The 26,385-nt window shown below is 40.5% G+C and overlaps 1 protein-coding gene across 1 annotated transcript in view; it reads right to left on the bottom strand.

Annotated features, from left to right (window-relative positions):
• Positions 1-2,501: 2,501 nt before the first annotated feature.
• The window catches only part of itgb5 (integrin, beta 5), a 40,045-nt gene continuing 16,161 nt past the window's right edge, over positions 2,502-26,385 (bottom strand). The window contains exons 12-16 of the mRNA XM_053329199.1: positions 8,474-8,696; positions 6,899-6,999; positions 5,020-5,139; positions 3,819-3,985; positions 2,502-2,887 (exon numbers count right to left, since the gene is read on the bottom strand). Coding sequence (XP_053185174.1) covers positions 2,792-2,887; positions 3,819-3,985; positions 5,020-5,139; positions 6,899-6,999; positions 8,474-8,696 — 707 coding nt within the window. The 3' untranslated portion in view covers positions 2,502-2,791. The remainder of the gene's footprint in view (positions 2,888-3,818; positions 3,986-5,019; positions 5,140-6,898; positions 7,000-8,473; positions 8,697-26,385) is intronic.

Genomic DNA, 26,385 nt, shown 5'->3' with positions numbered 1-26,385 from the left:
GAATATTATATATTCAATTTGTGTTACGTCTGTTCTGCTAGATGCCATTAAATTCTACACATTGCACCTTTAAATCTATCATAAGTTTGTTTATTCATGTTTTCCCATTTCTTTTTTTATGTGAAGCACATTTTATTGCATTTATAATTCTTTTCATGAAATTTGCTATATAAATAAAATTTATATTTTTATTTGCAAATGAGTGTAGGAAGTTATGAAGCTGCATATCAAACTGTATACATGCACTCAGATTTGTGAATGTGTATCTTCTTAATCTTTAACTGTTTGTATTCACAGATTTACACATTCACAAATCTGTGTTCACACGTGCAGATTGAGACATAATGACACATTGCAAATAATATTACTACAAGGATGGATGTACCATGCTTTAAAATAACGTAAACATAATTAAAGGGTTATATTATAAAAGCTCCAGGGAAGTGTAAATTACAGCATCAGGGGACACATCAGACCAGCCTTCCCACACATCAAACATGGAGGAGCACGGTCAGTGGTGCGAGCAGATGTGTGACTAAACTTTGAAGTCTGCATATACACACAGTGGCAGTTATATGCGAGGTTTAAAATTAGACCTCAGATTTACGAATGTGTAACGTACGGCTGAGCCAAACACGACACACTCACTGGTTAGACATAAGCAAATTTATTGTTTTTGCTCTGTGCGCAGTATTACATAAACATGTTGTAGTGCCATCATCCGTATGTGGAAATGTTCAGACTGTACAGGAAGAAGGCTGCAGTCATGCTTTACGCTGGAGCTGAGGGAGAGGTGTGTGTGTGGGTGGATGGGTGAGTTTTAGTACAGTGTGCCAAACCAAATCAAAACTCCACAAGTGAAAACACTTTAATTTCATTTTGGCACTGTATGTACATACGTACCCATGCATTATTATTTACATACACTCTTTTTCACTCAAACACACTCGTACACACACAAACTCCAAGTCCCTGACACTTTCACTGTAAGACCATCACCAAAAAAAAAAACAAAAGGCCACAGAGCAGCTTCTCCCTCACCCCACTGTCAGAATTCCCTGTGACAGCTCAGGCTCCGCCTCCTCCTGAGGGAACAGCAACGGTAAATTTATGACACTGTATGTCACTATTTTCCACCCACTCCCGGAACAGGCGGGGTGGACAAGACGTCCCATAGACCTTATAACATAGCAGCAGTCATGTGCCAAATTTAATATTAACTCCATAAGATGTTAAAAGTACTGCATGTGTCTATATTCCAAATGAATGCTTATCTAGTGTAGATCCAATTAATGAGTTTAACAAATCTACTTAATGACATGGAGAATGCTTTAAGGCAGTTATTACATTACTGGCTAGCCAGTATTGAGCACATGAATCATGAATGAAGAAGCTGGTGGTATTTTTGTTTTTCTTATTGTCAACAAATTCCATGGAAAGACCAAAACCAGAAATGAATTGATCCCACTTACAAGTGTTTTCTGTTTATCCAAAGCCGGATATTATGCAGATGATTCTTCAGTGCCAAAGACCTCAACTGGTTTCCATTTTCATAACTCATTAATCATTTGGTCTATAAAATATGAACATGTCATTCAAAATTTAAGTAGGAGATAGCTGCCAATTCATTTTCTGTTGACCGACTAATTTATTTAATTGTTTCTGCTCTGCTGTAAATAATTCATTGTACTATGAGGGTGTGTTCAACTGCAGTTGAAAATAATCTTGTATACACTATTTACTCCTGTTTAAGTAATGTTTGCTAAGACATAAAGTGGCCAGCTGCTGTAGGAAATGACTTTTTTGTAATTGAATAGAGGATTTGGACATCAGTAGAGAAGTCATCACCTGGTTCAAGACCTCTGAACCACTGCCTGCATATCCCATTCAAATGAAAAGTCTGATTATCTGGATCAAGTATTAAGAGACTGATTAACATGGCTTTGGACTTCTTATTAGATTAGTTGACAATAAAAAAATGAAAATAATAACAATATCATTTCATGGTTCAGAGACCAGGGGGGTTAAACTGGTAGCCTGTAATTCAGATTAGGAGGAGGCAGTGCAAGTGGAGCAAACACACACACACACACACACACACACACACACACCAACAAAATAAAAGACTTGACTTAATATTTTCTGTGCAAAATGAAGGTAGAAAGTCTATTGCTTAGTAAATGTTAGTAGTACCACAACATGATCAGAGTCACCTTCAGAAATATGTGCTTTTGAAAAAATCCTGTACGTTTGAAATGATCTGAGGTGGAGTGAACCTCAGTGTATTCAAATGGAAGTCCGGTTGGATGCATAGTTTATACTAAAAAAAGGCTTTTTTTTTTTTAGTGTTTATAAAAATATACAAATATAAGCCGATGTTTTGCCTGCTCTGTACACAGAATGAATGAACGGTGGTTTTATGTTATGTTTTTTTTATGAGTTTCTTTATCTTGTTTATCTGCAGACACAAACTCACTGCTAGGTCTACTTTCTCTCTCTAAGATGCAGGAGTTGATGCTTCGCTGCTCCTCTGCAGACTGCCACCAGTGAAAACACGAACGCAGAAGAAAAAGAAGTCACTTCTTTGTGGAAGGCTTACGGACCTCCTCCGTAAAGACAAAAAAAAAAAAAAAAAAAGGCCACGGGATCCTCTCTCAGACATAGTCTAGTTCATTTCACGTCTGTTATCAGTTGTGGACCGTGCAGAGGGATAAGTGTGTTCAGTCAGTCCGCCTTGGCCTCCGGGGATCTGATTCGCTGGACCGGTCCTGCCGCGCCCCGTGCTGAGGGATCAGTGGACCCTTCCATTGTAAGACTTCCCGAACATGTCGAAATCCGTTTCTACGAAATGTGTAGAGGTGGGCTGCTTGTACAGAGGGTTGGAGGCCTGAGAGAGTGACAGACAATGACAGAGAGTTATGAGATGATGGATAACTGCAGTCCTTCTGACATCATCAACTGATTCTAGTTTATGACATAATGACATCAGCACACTGGTACAGAGTACAGAAATCATAAAGATATGCTGGAGATCATATCGAACTGTGTCATAGTTAGTCCACTAGACGCTTTCATTTTCTATTACACAGAGTTTTTATATTGTAGCAGAAGTGGGTCACCTTGCCTAAAACCTACACCACCCTCCACTAACCAAAAGAGCTGGCGTTACCAAGTATACTCTATAATGAGTGTGGTGGTTGAGATAAGATGTAGCTTACCACCTCTGCTTGATAATGTCCTGAGGGAAACCATATCACTTATCTTGGTCACAATTATATAATAAGAAAATGTAATCTTATCAAAACATTTTTGTCATGTTTTGATATAAAAAAAAAGAGTATCTGGCTGGGAAACTTTGTTGTTTAACCCCCCCCTCCCTGCTTCTATCTTTGCCCTCATGTTTCCTGTGTGCTCCTTAATCTCTTAATCTCTCTCCACCATCAAAGACAAAAATACCCAAAACAAGTTCAACATCCAGCTTTATTCCTACCATTTCTAAAAAGCATATTTCAGGGCATTAGCAATTATTTACCACACATTTATATATGTATGTCTGATACACTCTAGGAGATGGAAGTCCACTGTCAGCACTCACTGACCTCATTATTAAAAATAACTTTGTTTCAGACTTTCGTGACAGACAAGAGAAACTATATCTCACGATCGACTGAAGAGAGGAACCGACTCAACTAAGTGGTCATCTGTGACTCATACTGTGTTTAACTATGAGCCTCATACTTTTGCTTGGCATTTCCGGTTTGGTGTTAGTAGATAAACAGTGATTGAGATTAAATGTTTAGTGGGGTGGTCATGCTTACCATCTCGTATCGGGCACGTGAGCGTGCGTTCTGGAAGCGTGCAAACTCTCTGCGGTCATGAATGGTGATGGCCAGCTTCCAGACAGCTAGCAGCAGCACTCCCACCAGCAGGATGCTGCCCACCACAGCCAGCAACACCATCATGGCACCTGGTCCGCCACCACACTCTGACACAGGAAATATTAGAGACATTGTCCAACGTATTAGACATAAAATGAGTTGATTGTTTTTTGGCTTTCATCATAATCAGTTTTATATATCTGCTTTAAAAGAGAAATAAGAGCCTGGCTGGAATTAACTAGAGTGATCCTTTAATGGAGTTTGGTGCATGGAAATGATTGTTGCATTGAATCATTTCAAACTGTATTTCACTTCCAAAGCCAGAATTACAATAAAAAGTCAGCCATTAATCTCCACTCCACCTTTTCCAGGAGAACTTTCCACATTTTCAATTAGATTCTGAGCTCCTCTCTGCTGGAACCATTTACCAGATCATATAGACAAGAAATTAACCATACTGACCAGTTACGTAAGGTGACATCATAACCACTCCCACTATCATATTCAATGCATCAGTGAATTGTCTCGTTCTCGATACACTTATAACAACTTGGTTTTTTATGTTTTTGGTTAGTATTTGTCTGGATCTCTTTACTCTTATGTTTTTATGTTATATATCTCACCATAAGAGGGCCATCCAACAAGCCCTTATTGGATCCTCCTGCACATTTCTCTTTTGTTAAGTTATTGTTCTCTTTTCTGACTCTCAAAAATTCTGCAGGTATTATGTTTTTTTTTCTTTTATGTGCAATACATTTTAACAACAACTCATCATCAACTTCAACATATTTCAGGTTTTGAGCCACAAACAAATATCTGAATGTTTCAATGTTTCAAATTTAAACAACAACACAAATTCTTCTTAAAATTTCAGTGAAGCCATTTTTAGTCAGACAAACAAGTCTGAGTCAGTGTGTTGACAAGCACACAGTTATTAGTGACTAGCATGGAAACAACCTGAGGTCAGGCAAAGAACAAAAACAACTGTTGATCCGTGCACCACAAACATAATATTAAGGTATTTGGTTCTGGGCAGGTGTCGATTTGTGACCCTGAAATCAGTGTGGTTAAAAAAAAAAAAAAAAAAAAAAGGCGTAATGATGAAAGAATACTTAATCAGTTGTTGTTTGGAAGAACTGACCTGCCTCTTTAAGGGCTGTGAGGACGGATTGTCCGCTGGCGTGCTCAGAATATGTGAACTTCATCACACAATCGTTGTCTGTCTTATACAGACAAAGCACAGCACCGGGGTCCTCAGTATCTGTAAGGGATGAAAATGTGAGAGAAACAGAGAAACAAACAGAGTTTCAATCAGTTAGAAAAAAGACAAACTGAATGTTGCTGCAGTCACCATCATCTTTAAATGTACTCCATTATACAGCTTATAAAACTAAAGAACTAATAACTAGAAAAACATCATTTGAGTGTCTTTTCCCTTTCTGTTTACATTGAAATGATTATTTTAATAGCACAAAAAAATATTTAGCATTTATAAATTTCATTAGTTTCTTATTTCTGTAGTAAACTTGAGAGCTTAAACATCCTATTATCATGATTATTATTTATCAGGGTTTGGCTTCAGTTTGAGGAACAAAGAGAGGATGGGGACAGAAGATGAATTAAGGTTGTAGCTGAGGAGAGAAACTGAAAACACTTGTGAACGGTCATCACATAACTGGAATATCTTTGCTGTGAAATCAAATCTTGGCGAGAAAAAAAAAAAAAAAAAAAAAGGAACACGCATTCCCTGATTGAGTCGTTTAAATTCTTGGTGCCCAAATTTTCAGTCAATCTTCATCACTCAAAATGACTGAAAATCTCAGGAGGCAGGGTGAGGTCAGGCTGCCCTGGTCCACCCATCCCTGACTATGCTCATCGCCCCCCCCCCCCCCCCCCACCCCCCCTTCTCTCTCAGCCCCTCCTCTATTTCATGCACAAAGTATCTGGAATGTACATGTGGAGTCCATTAAGGCCAGTCAGATGGCTGGACTAGCGGGGGATTGCTATGAAACACGTCAGATCTGGGCCAGGGCCATGCTGGGCCAATATGGAGCAGTCTTATAATAGTCTGTATAACTACACTCATGTTCCTGTATCTCTGCTCTGCAACACTGTGCAGCATCACAGCTCTGTGAACGCTATAAATCACTCTGAGCTTATTAATACTCCTTCACATGGACTGGCTGCTTTCCAGCAGGCTGTGGGAAATGTAAAAAGAAGTTTTAAAGACAGGAGCTCTTATAATAAACAGAGCAGGACGTGAACTCCCTGACTTCAAAACGATACTAAACTCCTTCTCCTGCTTTGCAACAGGTACAAGTTTGTTTAGTGGGTGGACTGCATTCCCTGTGGAGAAGGACAGAAGAGCTCTTTGCAGGACTGCACACTTGAATTAACTACACTCTCTACACCCAATGAGGTGTTTGGTTGGCGGTGCCTGTCGTTCCCCGCTGTGTGGAGCAAGGGTGTCTGTGGAGCTGAGAGAGGCCCAGACTGACACCTGCCACATAATAACATAAACATCAGGACAGGGCTGACCGCTGCATGCAGGGTGTGTGTGATATCATTACTAAATCACAGAGGTATGCGAAGTCTGTAACAAGAAAGAAAAAGCCCCTCTTTTAAGTATTAAGGGGTCGTTTTGTGGTCATTTTTTCCATCGTCAGTGTGTACATGTTTAAAAATATGATTACAGCTCTTACATACATACAGTATGCAGTTAAAGCAGCCTAAGACTTGGGTGATGTAAAAGATAGTAAAGTCTAACACTTAGAGACAGGATAGTAGCTGGAGTAAATAGGCTGTGGTGTGACACGCTGGGTGACATCAGCGGACCACTTGCTATACTTAAGCATGTGCCCAAAAAAACAACAATGAAAGGACTAATAAAAAGTGACAGTCAAGGAGGGATGTAATGCAGTAAGGGAAACTGTTGCAGATGCCACAGATGTGAAATTTTTTCTTTGCCAGCCAGCTGGTGTCTGTGCGTGAGTGTGTGTGCAGCGCTTGTGTTTACTTACTGAGGGTCTCCACAGTGATGATTTCATCCTTGCACAGGCGCTGGCAAGTCTGGTTGTCTGCGAGCCGTCCTGAGTTGAAAAGCCGACACTCGATACATTCTCTGGAGCAGAAGAGAACAAGTTCAGTGGAAAATTACAACTTATGCTCAAAAATGAAAACCTTTTATTCTTTATTCAGAAAGCAGCCAGAGAGCACCAACCTTCAGAAACTCTACAAAATCTTCTAAGTTTGTTACTTTAGTGCCGTTTGTTATTTTTTGCTTTGGGTACGTCAGGTGTCAAGAATGCCCCACTGTGCACACATATCTGCAGTAAACTGTAAGCAACTGTGCAGCGCATAAAACAAATCAACTGCAGCCAGTGATTTCAATTACTGATGTTTCCATGTGCATCACTTTGGTTTGCAGCAACATTTTACAGATGTATCAAATTAGTTAAACCCTGTATTTGAACTTTGTTTTTTTTTATTCTGGAGATAAAATGAGGTTTAGCTTCTCTCAAAAGCTTCCTGCTATACAACGTATTAACAGATTAGATTTAGATTTTTAAATCAAACTACACTGTAAAAAAAATTGTCCAAACCAACTACAAAAAGCTGTGATTCACACTGAACAGCGTCGCCCCCGAGGCTGTGAGGCTACAGCTGTTTTATGTATGTATTAAAAGAATATTGACTTGGACTTAGCATTGACACATGCTCAATATTAAAAGGAACAGGATGGGAAAAAAGGGTTTAGGAAATCCCCGCCCCCAAAATGTTAAAATACGCCAGAATTTTTTTGGATCTTCACAAAAAATAAACTAAAACATAAATCCCAGAGCGGAAGTGTTAACTGTTAAAACAAACAAACAAAACAAAACTGCAAATGTGTTCTCACAGAAAATTCAGAGACTTGCACAAGTTGCTATGATTTTATGAATTTTGGCTCCTGCTCCTGCCAGCTGATGAGGCTGACCTGTTTCTAAACTCAAGTCATGTAAAGGGTCAAAGGTCATTCCATAAAGATTGCTATTGCCTTAGAAAACTAGAGCCATGTGTATGTGAGGAGGCCTGCTGAGAGGACACAGCGGTTATTCTGCCCACACAGGCAACCCCTTCTTTTTACTCGACGCCAAATAAGACATTTAACCGTAACCTCGAGAAGCGCAGGCTGCCTCGCTGAGTGCTTCAAGTTCAAACGACGGGGGCAACAGTTTCATTTCTTAGGTCACAAATGGCATGAGAGTCATCTTAACAGCTCTCTTTTGACTTTGTCATCAAAGCTTAGATAAGTTCATAAGTGAGTGAGTTATGTGGGGGTCTTGACTTCAGCCTTGGATTTGATGTGTTTGATGGTTTGACCTGTTCCCTCGCTCACAGACTGACTGCGTCTCATCTCTAATGCAGATTCCTGTTGTCAGATTGTTGCGCCTTGTTCCGATTTTTTCCACCTCAACCTCACACACCATGAAGCCATCCACCGCCTCCATTAACTGATGTCAGCGTCACAAGAATACACATAATTATACCTGATCTTTTGGAGCGGTTTTGTCTCTAACTGTGGTGTGAAGTGCACAGTGTGATCTTAAAGTTACCTTTTAGTACCACAGGCGTCAGGGCAGGTGGGGCATTTTTCACAGGTGTCTCCAAAGGCCCCCGGCTCTGTACACTGGCAGCGGCCGCACATGCAGTTGCCTCGCCCGCTGCACATCTGCCCGTCGTCTGCAATGCAGGATGCCGTCTCGGTGGAGCAGTTACAGTTGTCGCCGATGTATCCAGCGTGGCACTTGCACTCCCCACAGTGACATTCCCCATGACCTGAACAAGAGAGGAGCACTGGTCATTAAACTACTGTTATAATATGATCTGATACACAACACTGTCTTAAACACTTAAATGAATATTTGGAAGAAAACCCCTTGAAAGTACTAGCATGGCCAGAATTTGTGCAACCTGCCAAGAGAACTAGAAACACATCATGTGATAAGACCAGTAGCCATTAAAAGTTGTGAGAAAGTTCCAGGCAATCACTGTTATCTGTCAGCTGTGTGGATCTGTTTATTTTTTGCAAAAGGCAGGGCAAAAAGAGAATGTAACACAATGGTAAGTGTTTTAAAGGTTGGAATCAGCCCACAGATTGGAAAACGCTACACGTCCAACAGCATGTGTACATTGTAACATTACACACACCTCATTCCCAAATCATGGGCATTAATATGCTGATAAAAGTGTCACCACTCTTCTAAGAGGCCCTTTCCACAAGATTTTGGAACCTAGCCACTAGGATTCTGCCACAATGACATTTGTGATCTGTCACTCATTTTGGGTGAAAAGGACCGGCTCGCAATCAGCAGCCCAATTCATCACTGAAACTTGTGTTGGATGAGGTTCAGGTTGGGGATCTCTGCAGGCCAGATGAGATCCTGCACACCAGACCATTTCTTAATGGACCTTGCTTTCTGAGTGCAGGCATTGTCATGTTGAAACAAGAATGTGCCATGTTACAAATCTGTAAAAATATCATTGTATGCTTGTAGCATTAGCAAAGAGGCCAAGGCTGAACATTGAAAAATACAAAAAAAACCCAAAAGTACATAAAAGTATCTGACCACAGCTGTCCAGCATTTTCAGCCTTTAAGACAAAGTTCTACTGTCAAAAGTGTCATGAAAAAAAGTGTTAAGCAGTATCAAGGTAATCAGAAGCATTGCCATTGTCCTGATGATCATTGTGTGTCTTCCTGAGCTGTGATCACCTGAAGTTAAAAATCTTATCTTTGGTTCTTGAACCATTTCTCTTAAAATGCATGTGTTACTCATACAAAACAGTGTGACATAAGGCGGACTCTCACAAAAAGAGTCCTGTTTCTTCTTCTTGAGACCCCACTCTGACCTTCCTCTACAACGGTGAACAACTGGAGCAGCTGGAGAGAGCTTTACAGCAGTGACCTAATCCACATCTACCACCAGCAACCAAGCAAACTGCCCCTTTTGTACCACACTCATTAACTTGTTATCTGTGCTGGGATAAATCCAGCAAGAGGCCAGCCTTCGGTTCAGGAGGAAGACGTGTCCCACTGGGTCTTGTTGAAACTTCGATTCGTCTCGGCCGTCTATGTGACCGCTCTACCCTACCGCAGGCCGCTTTGAGACAAGAGGAATCCTTGATGGAAGGAGGACAGCAGCTGTAATCATGGAAGCGTTACTAGACAAGCTCATTTCACACTAGTTGTTCCAAGACCCTCCACAAAGACCACATTCATTATGCTGCTATCAGGGATGGATAAGAAGGATACAGACTGTAGATGGAAACACTTTATCGGAGCAGGCTGCAGGCTGGTTACATCTAACAATATGTGGTCTGTATTAAAAGAAATATGCAGGCCTAAACAAGAACACTATAATGTGTCAGACATACAAGGCCAGCTGCTAAACCTGAGACCCTCTGAAAAAAGCTGGTGAAAGTGGCAAACTGTTGTGTAACAGAAATCCCAACTGGATCTGAGTTGCTGTAAAAAAAAAAAGCAGCATGTGGCTTCATTACAGAGCCTGAGACCCGAACAGTCCTGTGTGAAAACTGCACACTGTTGTGGGAACTTTCCTGGATGTATGCCAAGCAGTTGAAAATCAGTCAGGCCAGGCATGTATGTTAGGAATTCAGTCTCTAGCAATGAGATAATTCTAGGCTGTTTTAGAGTAGCCTTTCATATAAACCTATTCCAAATGAGCCATTAACAGGAAAAACAGTGTTTCCAATAACTGCTTTTAAATGTCCTTTTATTTGGAAATGGAAACACGATGAAGACAAAATTGTGATCCAAGTGAGGACTGTGGAGAAAATGGGTCAGAAATCACTGTTGTAGGAGTGTGTAGGAGTTGCTGCTCCTTGTGTAAACACGCATTAATGACAGTCTGGGATAAGAACAATCAGATGAGAATGCCATTCAACCTTAAAACACGGCAGAGACGAAAACCAGAGCCAGTGATTTGACCCAGATTCTCAAAGAGGTGACAGAAGCTTCTCAAAGTCAAAGGGAAGTGTTTCGTTTAATCATTGACCGAGAGTTTTGGGTTGTGCAACACACTGTGCGGACACCCAGACATGTAATAAACTCTCTCTATTCTTGTATTATTGAGTTTCACTTCTTAATAATTCCAAGCAAGCTGCAGAACTGTGCATTTTTAAAAAGGTGGAAAAAGAAGGCTTGATCAAATTAATTCCTTTTTTTTGTTGTTGTTCGTGGTTGAGAGTCTGGAGCACCACTCCCAAGCCTTGGTCAGTGGCTGCCGTGATGAGCGGCATATGGCTGAGTCACTGTACCAACCTTGGGAATGTGTCCTTAAATGACACCACTGCTCTGGCATTTGGAGGAGGGGGAGCAGGGTTTTTTTCTTCTTGTGAGTTTAGGGACTATAAAAGAAGTGCAGGTGCAGCTGCTTTGACATGGTCTTATTGTCCAACAAGTCCTGACGAGCTGCTACCACATCCGCTAACTACAAACGCTCTCCTTCGCTGGTTGTGGTTGAGAGATTAAGCGTGCCCGTGCGTATCGTTTCACAGAGCTTCAAAAGTGAGAAGTGGTTGCCAGGTGTTCTGCAGTGCCCTTCTCTGCTACTTTAAAGCTGAACTAATGAATCATTTTATATCAGCCATGGGTCAACACTACTTGTAATGTGAAAGGGCGTCACTCGAAATGACAAATGGCTACTACTGAGCGTTTTACTGTCTTTCAGCTAAGTTGTTTTGATTTTCTGGATCACAACTTTAATGTTTTGTTCTGGTTTTGTTGTCACTGCTCTTATTAGTGTAGTTTCCAGATGTTTAAGGCAGCTGTTTGTATCAAAAAAGTGAATAAACACACTGTAGGCTACCTGCCCAGCATTGAGCAACACTAAGATAAAAAACATAGTATTCCCTCAGGAGTTGGTGAAGACCAGAACAGAGCTGAAAGTAGAGTAGAATATTGGTCTTAAATTCATAGGTACACGACTCCAAATGAAGGCTAATATTTCTCTGTATCTGCTGGATGTGTAAAAAATAGTAACCGTTGGCTCAAATATTGACAGGAAACTTTATAAGGTGATAATATATCTTTTGTATTTACAGTTTGAGGCAATGACCCCAAGTTTTAGTGTTTTTCTGAGTACTGTTGTATTGCATTATTGTGTAAGAGTGAATATTTTTTGCATTAATAGGCCAAATAAAAGCTAATTTCCCTTTGGGACTATTGTATTATCTATCTTTTTGTCAGACAGTGAAAGTACTCCTGCTCTTGCAATCAGTCCATTCATTGTGGATTCTGACAGCTGCAATCCCAGCATCCTCTTATCTGGGTTAGGGTTAGGGTTATCTGCATTGCTTCTTACCTGCAGGATCCACCTTTACCAGTATAAGGTTTGAAGTAAAAAGATCCCATCACTGTCAAACTAAAAAAAAAAGCAGCTCAAGTGTGCTTCCTTAGGCTTTTATCACACTGTGAGTTGGGCTTGCCTCTGTTGTGTCAAATGATGGTCAGTTACAGTCTATTTATCTAAACACAGAGAGCAAGAGGCTCACCGTCTCTCCAGATGAACTGGCATCATGACAGGAGAGAATACCAGTACTCAACGCTACATCATCCCACATCCGATAACCATCACCGTGCTTTAAAACAGATGTTTGGAACAAGTGCACACGCTCTCTATCCTCCCATTCCTTCTTTGTTATTGAGTTGCTATGTCAATCCCTTTCTTTTGCTTATATTGTTAGGCCATTTTTGACTTGCTGCTGGCGTTGAGCATCGGTTAATATTTAAAAACTGTTTAAAAATTTGTGCTGCAGTTTGTTTTTTCATTGGTAGCCTGTCCAGGGTTGTAGTCAGACCTTGTTCTTGTTAGTGCTGGTTCTGGTGTTCTTTATTCAGAGGTCAGTTCCCGAGGGAACACTTATTAGCAATATTGGACACACCTGTATAAAACTGAAGCTGCCAGTTCAGACTCTCTTCTCTCCTCCACACACTCCTGAGCTGTTTTTTGGGTTCTTTTTTCCTTTGTCATTCTACAACACTCCCACACACTCCCAGACTTTACAGACCTACCCCACCCATTTGGTACTTTGTCTTAAATAAATGTACTTTTCTAATATTGCATACCAGTGTGACTTCCCATTTTTGCCATGGTAGAGCCAGGCTGTGACAGAACATCGCTCATGAAAAACACAGCTGTGGCCAGAGGAGGAAATACGGAATGTGTTCGGATCTTTCAGAGCTGTGACCTTCCTCTTTTCCATGACGCTGTTTGTAGACATTCGGTCAGTCTGGACTAGCAGCCAAGTTGAGTCAAAGTGACACAGAAGGAGCCTATGTCTAAACAGATTTTGACCTCAGGTATTAGGCTGTATTATTTTATACTAAAGCATCTTTGCAGATCATGCCTTCCTTGATCTCAGATACAATATGTGTATATGAGGCTCTGTGGGCTCTGTCAGCCATGAGATCAGCATAACAGAGTGTGAAATTGTACAAGAGAACGAGCAAATCAAAGCAAGGGGGCTGTCAAAGTACTCAGCCTGGTGCCCCCTCGCTTCTTATGCTGAGCGGATTATAGATCACTGAGTTAATTCACATCTTGCATTGCTACTGCTGATTAGACCCCTAGAAAAATAGAGAAAAATAGAGAGAATGATCAAGCGCCTACAGTAACCAGCCTTTCAGTTCTTCATGATTCATCAATGACGCATAAATAAATAAAACCCACTTCTCATTTACTTACGGGAAAACTAAAATGTCTGCGGGAAAAAAAAAAAAAAAAAAAAGGTCGAACAATGTTTTTCGAAGATCCCGTGATGCGATTGAAAGGTCTGGAACGGCTTCTAAATGAGCTTAGGTTGTTTAGTCAACATTGAAGGTTATGAAAAGGTCAGGAGTGAGCTTTGAAACTTAACTTTTAAGCCAAATGTGGACAAGAAGTCCTTAAAAGTGCACAGTAAAAATGGACATTTGAACAGCTATAACTGGGAAAACCCCATCTAATGAGGAAGATCATGTGGTATAATCTAAAGCTCCAGAACAGCTAAATTGACCCTGAGGTGAGATAGTTAGATAATTTCTTGATATTTTTGAAGGAATAACACAATAATTATAATGTAATGTGTAAGTTTATTGATTCTCACATAGGTTAAATAGATACAGTAGAGAGGAGCTTTAGAACAATGAAGCCTACATTATAAGATCACACATTCATTCCTGGGTTTTCTGCCTGGAGATATGCTGGATTTCAATGTCACATTTCAAATCAGGCTTAAGTAAATATTTGGAGATCATAAGAAGAGGAAATGAGCTGTCGGGTTATTTTTAGAAGGATAGACATTGCACGGTATCATGCAAACGTGCCAGAAAACAAGAGCAAGAAAAAGGCTTTAAAAACAAACAGCCACTAATCTGACGCTGCCCTTTTCATACAAAGCGAGCAGAATAAACAAAAATGTTCCCTGTGCAGCTGATTTCTGACATCTGGAGTCAGTAGACGACTTCATGTCCAAATATTTCCTGTCTTGCAGCGATAATGGACAAAATAGGGCTGGATGCATCATCTTTTGCACTTCTGTGAGGGGGGATAAAATAGAGCGGGGGGATGTGACAGACTGGACTCAGATGTGTAATCCCTCAGATGTCCACAAACCGGGTCCTAATTGTTTTAAAGCAACTGTGAAACACTTTTAGCCTCATTCACCCCTTTGCTATTATTGTTGATTGTGCAAAAACTGCAGACTGTGAAAGCAGACTGACTACATTTAACAGCAACCCATCAACCCTAACCCATATACCTAAAGAGAATACAATCAATGTAACGGGTTCCTTTCAAATCCGGAATAATCATCCACTACAAAGAGACAGAGGTCACCATACTGAACTCAGTAACCCTCATTAGGAATGTGGTGTCTGATGTGATGCAGTAGCATGTGGAGGGACTGTATGGTATGAGGTCAAAAATGCTCTTTTTCTTCTCAGTGTTGACACAGAGAGAAACGGTCACTTCCTGCAGCCATGGCCCGTGAGCCGCCGGAGTCCCAGAGGCTGTGGTGTGTTTGTGTGCGTATGGGAAGACAACATGCCCTCTCACCTCCCCAATCTCCAGTTCAAGTCTGAAGCGGCATCGTCCGACTTTCTGAGCTTGAGCCTGATGAAAAGCTTCTCTGAATGTTTGAAATACTTGTGGTGCACCCCAGCTCGCCAGTATCGCATGGAGAATTGGTGCATTTGAAAAAGGGGGAAAAAAAAACAAGGCGAGTAAAGAGGTAACAAGTCCGTCTCCAAGGGAGGATGAAAAAGTCTTACAAGCTTTATTTCCTGGGTTTGGCATTTCCTGTTGGAAATCAGTGCAGTATTGGCATACCAGTCTATAATTTTAAAAATAATGCGCTTCCAGAAAGGAAAGAATGCAAATACTTAACTAAACTTCCTTCCTTTATTTCCATGGAAAGTAATCATGTGACATTATTGCCTCCTTGTTGTACTGCATGTGCCCAAAATACCTCCAGGATACCTCCAGGGGGCGGGGTGAAATTTAGACATAATGGATAGATGTTTAAATACAAGATAACAGTGTTCAGACAATCTTTGCTGGATGATATTTATAGTATTGCATTTGGTTGCACACATGAAATTGGGTAAAGAGTTAAAAAGTTGGATGCCAATCGCTGAATGAATGTCAGACTGTTGGTTTTATTGATATACCTGATGTTGGACAGGTGTGGGAGGAGGAGGGGGTTTCTGGCCTAGTTTGACCATCTGACTAACACTTTGGATGATTGGAGCATGTTAGACTCAGCTTTGAGGTTCACAGTCATTTAGTCCCATCCAAAAAGCTACTTTACATAGGAAGGTGTCAGTTCACCAAGGTCTTCTGCCTGGCAACAAATGGACAGCTGAGGAGTAAATTATGCTAGTTAAAAAAAAAAAAAAAAGTGGTTCAGTTTTGCTCCTTTTTGCCAGCCATTAAAATGTATCTCCATTGAATTCCAAAGCAACTGGTTTAATTCAACCACAGCCACCATGATTTAGTTTAAAGAAGCACTCAGACAACACAACACCACATATGTGTATTAACTGGAATGTTTAAGTCGTGTATATGTGTATGGCCTAATTTAAGAAAGCGAATGTAACAAATGACAGAGTGCTTTGTGCATTAATTTCAGAGTCCGACTAGACAAATCTACATGCAGCCCCTCCCTGACCCTGGGAAGCAACGCAGAATATGACTTTAGAAGTCTTTAAATGTCAGCAGAACAATATCACCAAAACCACTCAACTTAATTACACAGTAGGCTTCAGGATAAGATTACTGTTTGGTTGCAGGCTCAGACTAGCCTGGGAGATCTTTTTCTTTTTTTGTGCATTTCAAGTGAAAATTAAACAAAAAAAAACTGCTCCAAATGTGCATGAGCCGACTTTAAATACAATATATTTAACTGTCCGAAAAAGGCGCACAAACACACAGTTATTTATAACTTCAGGGTATCGGATAAGATCGCCCATTTGTGACTGACTTGTCATTTCAATCTCCCAAACACTCCATCTCCACATCAGCAAAGCGCTCCCTGCCAGACAAGAACTGCCAGAATAGTGATGGAAAGAGAAGTGATGCTTTCATGACAGAAGAAGACAAACCACAAAAACAACCAGCACACAAACCCCAAAGTGAGGCCTGTGAAACCTCTGGAGTGACAGCGGCTTCTGTAAACAAGGGGAGTCAGCAAGCAAACAAACTGCTGATGAGGCTTCTTCTTTTTTTTTTTTATATATACTTCCGCAGATATTTCACAGATAGGTTGAGATGAGATGAGACTTATCACTCTTATGGTTTCCAAGTGGAAGCTTTCAAAACTTAAAGAGAGTCACATAGTTTTGTCATTCTTGAGGAATGATTACTAATCCTCCTCCAGGGCTGAACGTTGGAAAACATAATGTTCTGATAGGATGAGACACAGACACAACATCCAGAGGCCGTCTCTCCGAAATCTGAGCTACTGAAGCTTTGCTAGGCAGGAAGGAAAATAAGAAAACTTGATGGAGGGGAGCAGTATGAATGTCATCCAGTTTGAGGGATTTAATACTTCTTGAGATTAACAGCATTTCATGAAACAGATAAACATTAAAGCCAAACAGCCAATGCATTATGAGGGCTTGAGTTTTATGTTGCCATGTTAAAGTACATCATCAATTAAACTTTAACTCCAGATAGCGCTGTCACAGGTTTTTACGGAAGCAGCCAGCAGATAACCTGTTAACATGTGAGCAGGTGGGATAAGTGAAACCATCCAAAGGGAGAACAGCTATCTTTTCTGATCATAGATATCATGCTGTTCATGACCAACACTGATAAGCCCTTCTTTACTGTAGCACACTTTTATTATGTCAAGTGATAAGCATGCATGGACTCTTTTCATTTAACTTACTGTACACACATCTTTGGGCTCTTTTGATTGTGTGTAGGTCCATGGCGTGTTACTGGAACTTCGTAGCTTGGTTTTTGGTTCAACAAAGCACTATGACAAACACAACTGTGTGCCTTTCTAAATCCTATCTCACTTTGTCATTATGTGTTGACGGGAAGCCAAAAAAAAGTCAAACTAATGTTAAATAAAATGTGTTTTATAAAAAAGGGAAGAGGTATGAGTGCTTTTAAAAGCTGCTTTATTTCTTGACAGTTTATCCGACAGTCCAGCTCTTCTTGATTAACTGGCAAACTCAGTATGGAGGACAAATCTCTGGAAAGTCACTGCGCCTGACTGTTGTGTGCCAAGAAACAGCTCCAACACGTACAGTAACTCCCCCTAAAATCACAAAGTCTTGTTTTTGCATTACTGTTTCTGTACAGATTAAACCTGTAAGATGGGTGTAGTTTTCAACTTTGGATAGAGCCAGGTTAGCTGGCTCCATAGTGTTCTGGTATTTATGCTTAGCTAGGCTAACTGCCTCCTAACTCCTTACTTAAAGAAGAAAGAAATGCTTGTTTTAACTATTAAAAAGAAAGACATGAATACTGTATCTCAAATTGTGTACTTCTGTACTTGCACTTAATATTTTGAGTGCATAAGTGTGTAGTGCACCAGGAGTACGCAGATGGTGCACTCAAAACAGTCAAAAAGGTGAGTATGGACACTTCCTGCCCTCAATGGTCGTCATCTTGGCTATAAGCGGGAGGGGAGGGACCACTTTTCAAAATGGAAATGGCGGTCAAGGCCGTTGTAACTACAGTGAACATTGCTGCATTATACATGTGTTTCTTGCACTAAGCACCTCTATACTGTTGTCATATATAAAGGCATCAGTAGGTTTATTGGGTTAATTTAGCAGTCTGTAATGATTTGGTACTGCGAATGCTAATGCTAGCTTGCTAACGCTAGCTTGCTAATTAGCCGTGTTTGATTTGAGACAACACTAACTTGTCAAAATTTGCACACAACACAATTAAATACATATTGTACTACATAAAAATGTACTAAGAAAAGTATGTGATTTGAGACACAGCATTAGTGTATTTTCCCAAATGTCTAGCAAACTCTTTCAGTTAGCAAAATTAGCTTTATAATTGTAGCAGCATGTTATTTGCTACCATACACACAAACAGTTTAAATTCACACATTTTATACATCTACTGAAACCAACTCCATGTGCTGCGCTACTCCAACTGTGGGTCTCCTGTCATGTGTTTTTAGTATAGACTACCCAATGTTTAACTGATTCCCCTTTAAAGTTCTGTTAAAACAATATTACTACCCCCCCCCTCACAGAGCCTGTATGTGTGTCTTTGTGTCGGGGTAAGACCGCTTAAAAATGTTGGCTGTTAAATTCTGCAGGCTCGGACACGCTCTCTCTTCTATGCTGAGCCAAGTTGTTCATCATCCGAAATAAACAGACGGCTAATATCTCGTCTGCGTGAACTGTGGGGGGTAAAACCTTCAAAGAGAGACAGCTACTTCTTCGGTTAGCTCGTGTTTGTGAGCCAGTAAAAGAGTTGTCGTGGCGCTTTCAAAACAACCAGCTTGCAGAGCTCATTACAACTAAAAGAACATGCATGAAGATCATATTTAGGTAGCCGCAGCATCGGCAGATGGCTTCCCATGCTTGACAAACAACAGTCATTAGCAGCCATGAAAACAGTGTTTACTTCTAGATTCTCCAGGTCATAGGATGTCTCCGCACCATTGACATTACTCACAGTCAGCAGAAGACAAAAGCCTATAAAAAGAAACACAGGATGGAAACAAGGAGACACAATGATTACCTCTGTTTGTGACCACAGGCTCATAACTCCGAGGCAACCTGCTTTTTGTTAAACGCTGATATTTGCTGAGTTTGCAAAACATCTGTTGACAATATGTATACTGCTGGTTAAAAATGATTTAAATATCTGTCTTGTTTCTTAAAAAACACACTGATATAATCAAGTTTTAATAGCATACACATACACTAGAAATACAATGCTTTTGTGTGGTTGGGTGGCACCACAGAAATGCTAATCAAAAAGCCAATCAAAGCAATAAACCTTATCTCCCAACCCCCCTCTCCTACAAGCTATCCTGTCTTCCACTAGGGCCATAAAGTTTGCATTTTTTGAAGTTCATAGTGACTATATTACCGGCAGTAGAAGACGGTTCACAGTTCCTCCCCAGTTTGGAGAAGCAGGCAGAAGTACTGGCACTGATGGGACCGGCAGCAAAATCTATTTAGCCACCTAAAAAAGCCCCTCCCCCAAAAAAAGAAGAAAAACAAAAATGCAGAAAGGTCTCCACTCCCTCAAGCCAACTCAGGAGCTCTATTTATTTTCTAATCAGCACCCTGGTTCAACACACAGGGGACAGCACAGCAGGCATCGAGCATTCATGCAGCTGTGATTTTTTTTTCTTATCCCACCGACACAATTACAGTCAGCTGTTTAGCTTTAGGGGTAAATCCAGGGGCTGGAACATTGACTTCTGGGGGCTCAACAATTACCCAAGAGACTAGGCTGGCCGTCTACTGGACCTCACAATGAAAACAGCTGCCGAGCCCACAAGATAAAACACTCTCAACACTTTTTAATTGATCATGTAAACGCACTTTTCTGCAGCAATCACAGCTACACGTGACCTTACTGTGAGTCAGTGTCTGAAGTGATATTGGGCTTTTGTGTGGCTCCAGTGGAAAAACACAGCTTTATCATCTGGAGCACAGTGACAGGATCAGGATCGGGGTGTGGTCTTGTATTTGCTGAATTTCACCAGACGGAGCTGAGGGTTTAATCTGTTGCGGTCAAGTTCAGTCAAGTCTAAAGGAGTAGAAAGTCAGTCAATGTTTGCTTTACCTCCGGGTCTGAGGAGTGTCAGGTGCCGGGGTGATTTTCTGTTAACCGCACTTAAATGCCAGTTTCGATGATGAAGATGGAACCACCAGAAGTGTTTATAAGATTTCATCAATATGTTTCATGCTGAAGTATAGAGCTGCAATTCACAATTACTTTCATTGTTGATCAATCTTCTGAATATCCAGTGCATGTTGCTTCATCAAGTCCAGAACCTAAAAATATTCAGTTTGCCATCATGTAAGAATGAGAACCTGAAAACATCAAATGGTTGGGATTTTTGCTAGAAAAATGACATAAATGATTAATTGAATAGTCGACAAAATAATAAAACAGTTGCTAATTAATTTAATAATTTAGAATTCACTACTCGCATAAAAAAAAAAAAAAAAAAATCAAGATATGAAAACATTTTTTTGTTTCGATAAACCAATTTGTGCTGCTTGAGAGCTTGACAGCCAACAGAAAATTTGAAAAACAAATTTCACAAAAAACTTTCAACTTCTCTTTCTTGACATGTCCACTGTATCCCTTTTCATATACCTGATACTAATTTAACTGACCTATTGTATGCAACCAATGATAAAATATGAAATAGAGTTTTTAATGTATTGTGGTATCAGACCACTAAAGTTCAACTGTAGACAGAGCAAGTGAACATTTAATAATGAAAGGACTGTGTGGGCATGTTCAGACTCTGCTTGATTGACGTCTGCCACGCTCTCATTGGCATTAACAGCTGGGTTTTTCAATATGTCTGAAAATGAATAACTCTGCACAAGCGGAATATGTAGAGCAGTATATGGATATTTAAATCAATAACCTTTAGTACAGAGAGTATCCTGATTTTCAGTATGAAGGATATTGCTAGTGATTCTTTGACTTCCTGGGTGGCTGTTAACCAAATGTTAACTAAGACCAGACTCACTAATTGGTGCATGTTTAAGTAACAGCACATAAAACAGTAATGTGCACCACAGCCTACAGGACTGTAGGAGCTGACAAGCTAAAAAATGTACTACAGTAAAAAAGAAAAATGACAATACATCATCTCAGTCAAACCAGAAGAACCACAAAATGATACATTTGTTTTCTTGGTGCAATATATCTTAGTCATTATCTACAGTTCAGAGGAAGATGGGAGCTTCTACACTCATGGTTGATGCTTAGGTTGCACAACAAAGATCACAGAGCAATCTCTCCTAAGAGGAATAATTCACCATGAATGTAACTTTGGTTAAATGAAGTGCAGAGATGAAAAACGACACTAACAGTCACGTGTAAAGTGCTTTAATTGTTTGAAATGCTCATGCTCATATATTTCTGCACTATAGTGGCGACATCAAGCTTTAAATGTCTCATAACAACGTTAATATTTATCATAGAAGTTGTCGATTTGTTTGATATAGCAAAAGGACCCTGCAGTATGTTGTGCCATGAGATAATTCTCGCGGCGTATCAGCAAAAATGAGATATGTTTTTAAACGTCAGCAGTTTTGTGTTGCCATTAGCAACAGAAGTAGAAAAGAAGCTGAAACTGCACATATTTCAGGAGTATTACCTGTGTTCCAACATGTCTTTGCTCTGACTAACAACTTGAACTTCTCTATTCTATCTGAGCAGTCTGTTCCAGGTGAACATTGTTCCTCTTGTTTTTATCTGTCAGGTTGTTTGTAGAAACTAAAGAGCACGTAAGTGAAAAGGCACTTTGGGCCTGAAGAAAACTGCCTCCATCAGTGAAGCACAGCTCAGATGATGCTCAGCACGAACATGAATGAACACACATGTTACCGTTTACCCTATAAGGAGACATGCACATGAATGTGTACGCATGGTGTTCGGCTACACACACACACACACACGGAGCACAGCTTTGGGACAGCAGTTATATTTATGAGGTAAAAGAGGGTTTGTGCAAGTCTGGAAAATAAAGCTACGCTATTTCTGGCAACTGGAGACTGCTGAGAGCTTAGATCATTATTTAGAACCAGCTGCGGAGTCGGCGGTGGAGATGTGGGTCAGGGGGGCAGGAGGACTAGGAATTCAAGACTTGCTGAAGCCTTGAACAGACAAGAGAGAAGAGCCTGACCATTATGAAACTGATGAGGTCGATACTGATATCTGTACTTGAGAGTAAGAAGACACGTGACAAGGATACATAAAACATAAATAATACAATAAAAAAATACTGCATATCTTTACACATACAGTATATGCTGATAGTGATATACATGCAATAAGCAAGTAAAGGCAGCTGATAAGTGTCTGGTGATATGTTGGTCAGGCTGTACAAGAGGAACGACACCTTATTCTTTCATGAATTTCTTTAGAGGAGAACCTCTGCCCTGTTGGCCACAAACAATTATCGTGTGTAAATCACAGTGTAGGAGTTTGAATGAGGTCATTTGCAGCTACATTATATAAATGTTGGCTGTGTTCATATAGTACACGACTGTCTGCTCGTTATTCACCTTAAGGATACTCAAAGTCTGGGCACACATGGGCCTCAAGGCTCCACAGACAGATACAGACATAAACACAAAGACAGATGCTCATGTAGATACTGAGGGTAAGATTACTGGAACATTTAGAGACGGACAGTCCAACACAGGTCATCTTACCCCAGATACAGTATGCACTCCTGTAAGCTTTCTGCTCCCAGCAACCTCTCATCTAATTACAACTATTTTTAATTATTCAGGTTTATTTCTATTATTATAGAAAGCCTTCCCTCCATTTAAAAAGCCTGGGTGTTTTTTATTTATTTTTTAAAGTGCTAAAACAATACCTGAGAGTCAAAACCAGTACCAAATAGAAACTATATTAATTACCCAGCTATGAAAAATATATTATGTTATGTTATTTATGTTTATCTATAAAAAATAATAATTATGATTAAGACAGTTATTGAGTGTAAAATGTCTCAGTATAAGCAGCCATACAAGAACTTTGTCTGATATCAAATACTGAATCTAAAATTGTGAAAAATTGTATGTAACTCAACAGTAAATCAAACAGTCAGAGTATAAAGCGGCCACACTATTTCTAGTTGCCAATATAGATTCCGATTCTGAAGAATAACTAAACAAGATAACAAACCACCTTTCAGAACTGGACAGATTTGGATGTAACAAATACAATAAAAATAGACTGAGGTTTGGCATCAGGCTCTTGATAGTAAGCATGAGTGCTGATGTGTGCCTGTGGATGAACAGACAAAGAAAAAGTGTGCCTTCAGAACCTGCTGTTTGATTGACAAGTGAATTAATAGTGTGACTAAAATGAAAGAAGCAAAAGAAGATCTTAAGAGTTACACCATGCCTGAAGGCATTTACACTCTTATGCAGTTCCGCTTGGATTCACATGCAGTAAAATGTAGAAACCAGTTAATGTCTCTGACGTCTGATCACACCGAAACCACCAGCAGATGAAAACTGAAACCAGTGCTGAAGTGCCTTTGAAAGCAGTTCTTTTATCCACCATTGAAAAACTACACTGGATTTAAAAAACAAAGAAACCCTAAACTATTCATATGAAATACAATAACTTCTTCTCCCCAAATTAATTCATATAAGGGGACTCTATACTTTATTTCACATCTTGTAACGCCTTAGCATTAATTAAAGAGAGGCATGTTTCAGCCCCAGATCTCTCAGACTATCACACCCAGTGGTTCCAGACGCTGAAGATTAATGAAACACTTTGTCATATCCACACTGATCTGATCTACAGAGCATCAGTCAACTAAAAAGCATGACCTGGTACTCAACCTCAGTTACGTATGTGCACAATCTAATGTAAACGTCACATCATTCTACAAATACACAAACAGCTCGGTGACTCCTGCGCGTCTCATCTAATGAAGACCAGCACTGCTCTTATCTGTTCAGTCTAAAAAGTGAGTTTATTCAAACTGCCAAACAGATAGCCTATCACAGTTGTCCATCAGGACAACACATCTGAGTCAGCTGGATGAGAGGGAGAAGAAAAATATCTGAGTCACTTGTAGTAAATGGCTATTATGGGAATTTTTACATTTGACATGTTAGGGAAGAAATTACGGTCAGTAAATACATAATGCTGTCATTGTTTCTGGCAGTTTTTTGGTGTGTTTTACACCGAACATGTATTTGCAGCTCAGAAAGGCACACTGGGGAGCTGTGTGTTATAGTGGTTTTGGCTGCCCACACACACACACACACACACACACACACACAGCTTAACACAGCAGCCAGTCTGTCCGGCAGGTGTGAGCCACAGCTGGTTGTGGAGTGCTGCCTACTTCTGTCACTGTGTCCTCGCACTCAACTCTGACTAGATAACCAGCAGGTGTCACAGAGTGGAAAGTGGGCTAGAATGACTTATAGAAGTACTTTAGTACTTTTGGTTTATTGAAGTTTAATGTGAAGGGAAGACATATTTAAGTTACACTATAACAATGAAAATCCTGTTCAAACTATAGTCTTTAAGCATTAAGTTCATTCTTAACTTGGCAAGAAGGAGCTCAACTCAAAACAATCTCAACTCGAGGTCTACTAACGAGCTTTTTCCTTAAGCTTACATGCTGACCAATCCATCTTCACTTCACACTGCTTCTACTGATCAAGATGTGATAAGGTTGAAAGCCCAGGAAAAAGCTAATAAGTGGACCTTGAGTTGGCTTCATCAAACTACTATTTACATTCTCAAGAGTTTAATTAAATGCTCAGCTTTTAAAAGGCAACATAGACGAGAATCCATCTCCATGGCAACTAAGAGAGACCGTGTGATACAGCCGAAAGCGCTGGGAAAAGCTAGAAAGTGGACTTTGAAGAAAAATGAATCTTATAACAGTCGAGCACAAAGCAATCACCTTTGTGCTATACTATTACATTTGGCCAGTTTGTGATGAGAATCGAGAGCCAACAGCCATCTCGTCTCAACTTCAATCCATTAAGGATGAGATGATTGGCAAAGAATCAAGTCTGAGCATTTTTAAGAAACAAACACAGCGTCATAAATATATCACAGAAAAGAGAGGAAAGTATAGAGTATCAATTTCAAATCAAAAAAGTATGATATCAGACCCCTGATATCATGTTCAATTCTGATCTACAGGATTGAAAGTGAAAGATTAATATTCTCCTATCTGGTGCAACTGTAGGGTGGCTCATGTTACCAAGCTAGAAAAATATGAGAAATAGAATACAAGTTCAACAACTGACACAAAACCAGCATCTCAGATTCACAGATTTACAGGCTGATAGCTACACATCAGTGAGCTCCATGGGAAAACTGTTTTTTTCGGGGGGTGGGGGGGCAGACAAGGATGTAGTGCCAGCTGATTTCCTTTAAATAAAACCTGCTGCGCCTTTAGGTGGTTTGTCAGTCTGAATACTGAGTTCCAGACGTAAGACTACAAATGAGCTGCTCTCAGTGGAGTATGACGAATCCAGGTGGAGCACAATACTGTTTACAAGAGATTTTTTGCTAGCGAAGGAGCCTGAAACAAACCTTAATAGTCTTTCCTGTGGTTTTTTAAAGAAAACGAACAGGCACACAAGAGTTTTTACAACATGCTTTAAGCAGAGAGACTCCACGATAATTAACTAACTGATTCAGAGGAGTGAGGGGAGTAAAGCGTGGAGGAGGCGTATTGTTTGGTATCATTAGGAACTCATTATGGTTCCACACTGGGTGACCACGCTGAGAAAAGGAGGAGGAGAGAGAAGAGAGGAGCGGCAGAAGGTGTAGTGGACTGTTAACATTTAATGACTGCTTACGGACGGTGGGCTCAAACAAACACAGCTATTCTGCATCTGTGCGTTCAGCGTGTCCGGCCTTGCTGCTGACTAAACGAAAGACTTCTGTTTCTACTGGGTGTAGATAAATAGAGACGGGCATTGTGTGTGTGTGTTGGGGGGGGGCAGGGGGAGGTCGGGGGGATCGCGCCAAAGCTGGCCCCACTGTCACAAAGCGCTCTCTGTGGTTTGACGGGAACAGTCGGTGGCTTGGGGATGAGCCAGCGGGCTCCCCTCCCAGCCAGGAGGTTCTCGCTGCAGAACGCCGAGTCTTGGACCCGATGTTCTGGGAACACAGAAGCTTCGGCCTGTTTGGTCCAGCTGAGCAGATACACTGAGCCAAACCTGCCTTTTCATACCGAGTCTCAGCTCTCTTTGGGCATCAGCCTTAAAAGGGGATGGCTCAG

This window comes from Scomber japonicus, chromosome 11, assembly GCF_027409825.1.
Source record: "Scomber japonicus isolate fScoJap1 chromosome 11, fScoJap1.pri, whole genome shotgun sequence".
In the NCBI taxonomy this organism is placed as follows: Eukaryota; Metazoa; Chordata; class Actinopteri; order Scombriformes; family Scombridae; genus Scomber; species Scomber japonicus.
The sequence above is the reverse complement of the archived record's forward strand: the minus strand, read 5'-3'. Positions and strand labels throughout refer to the sequence as shown.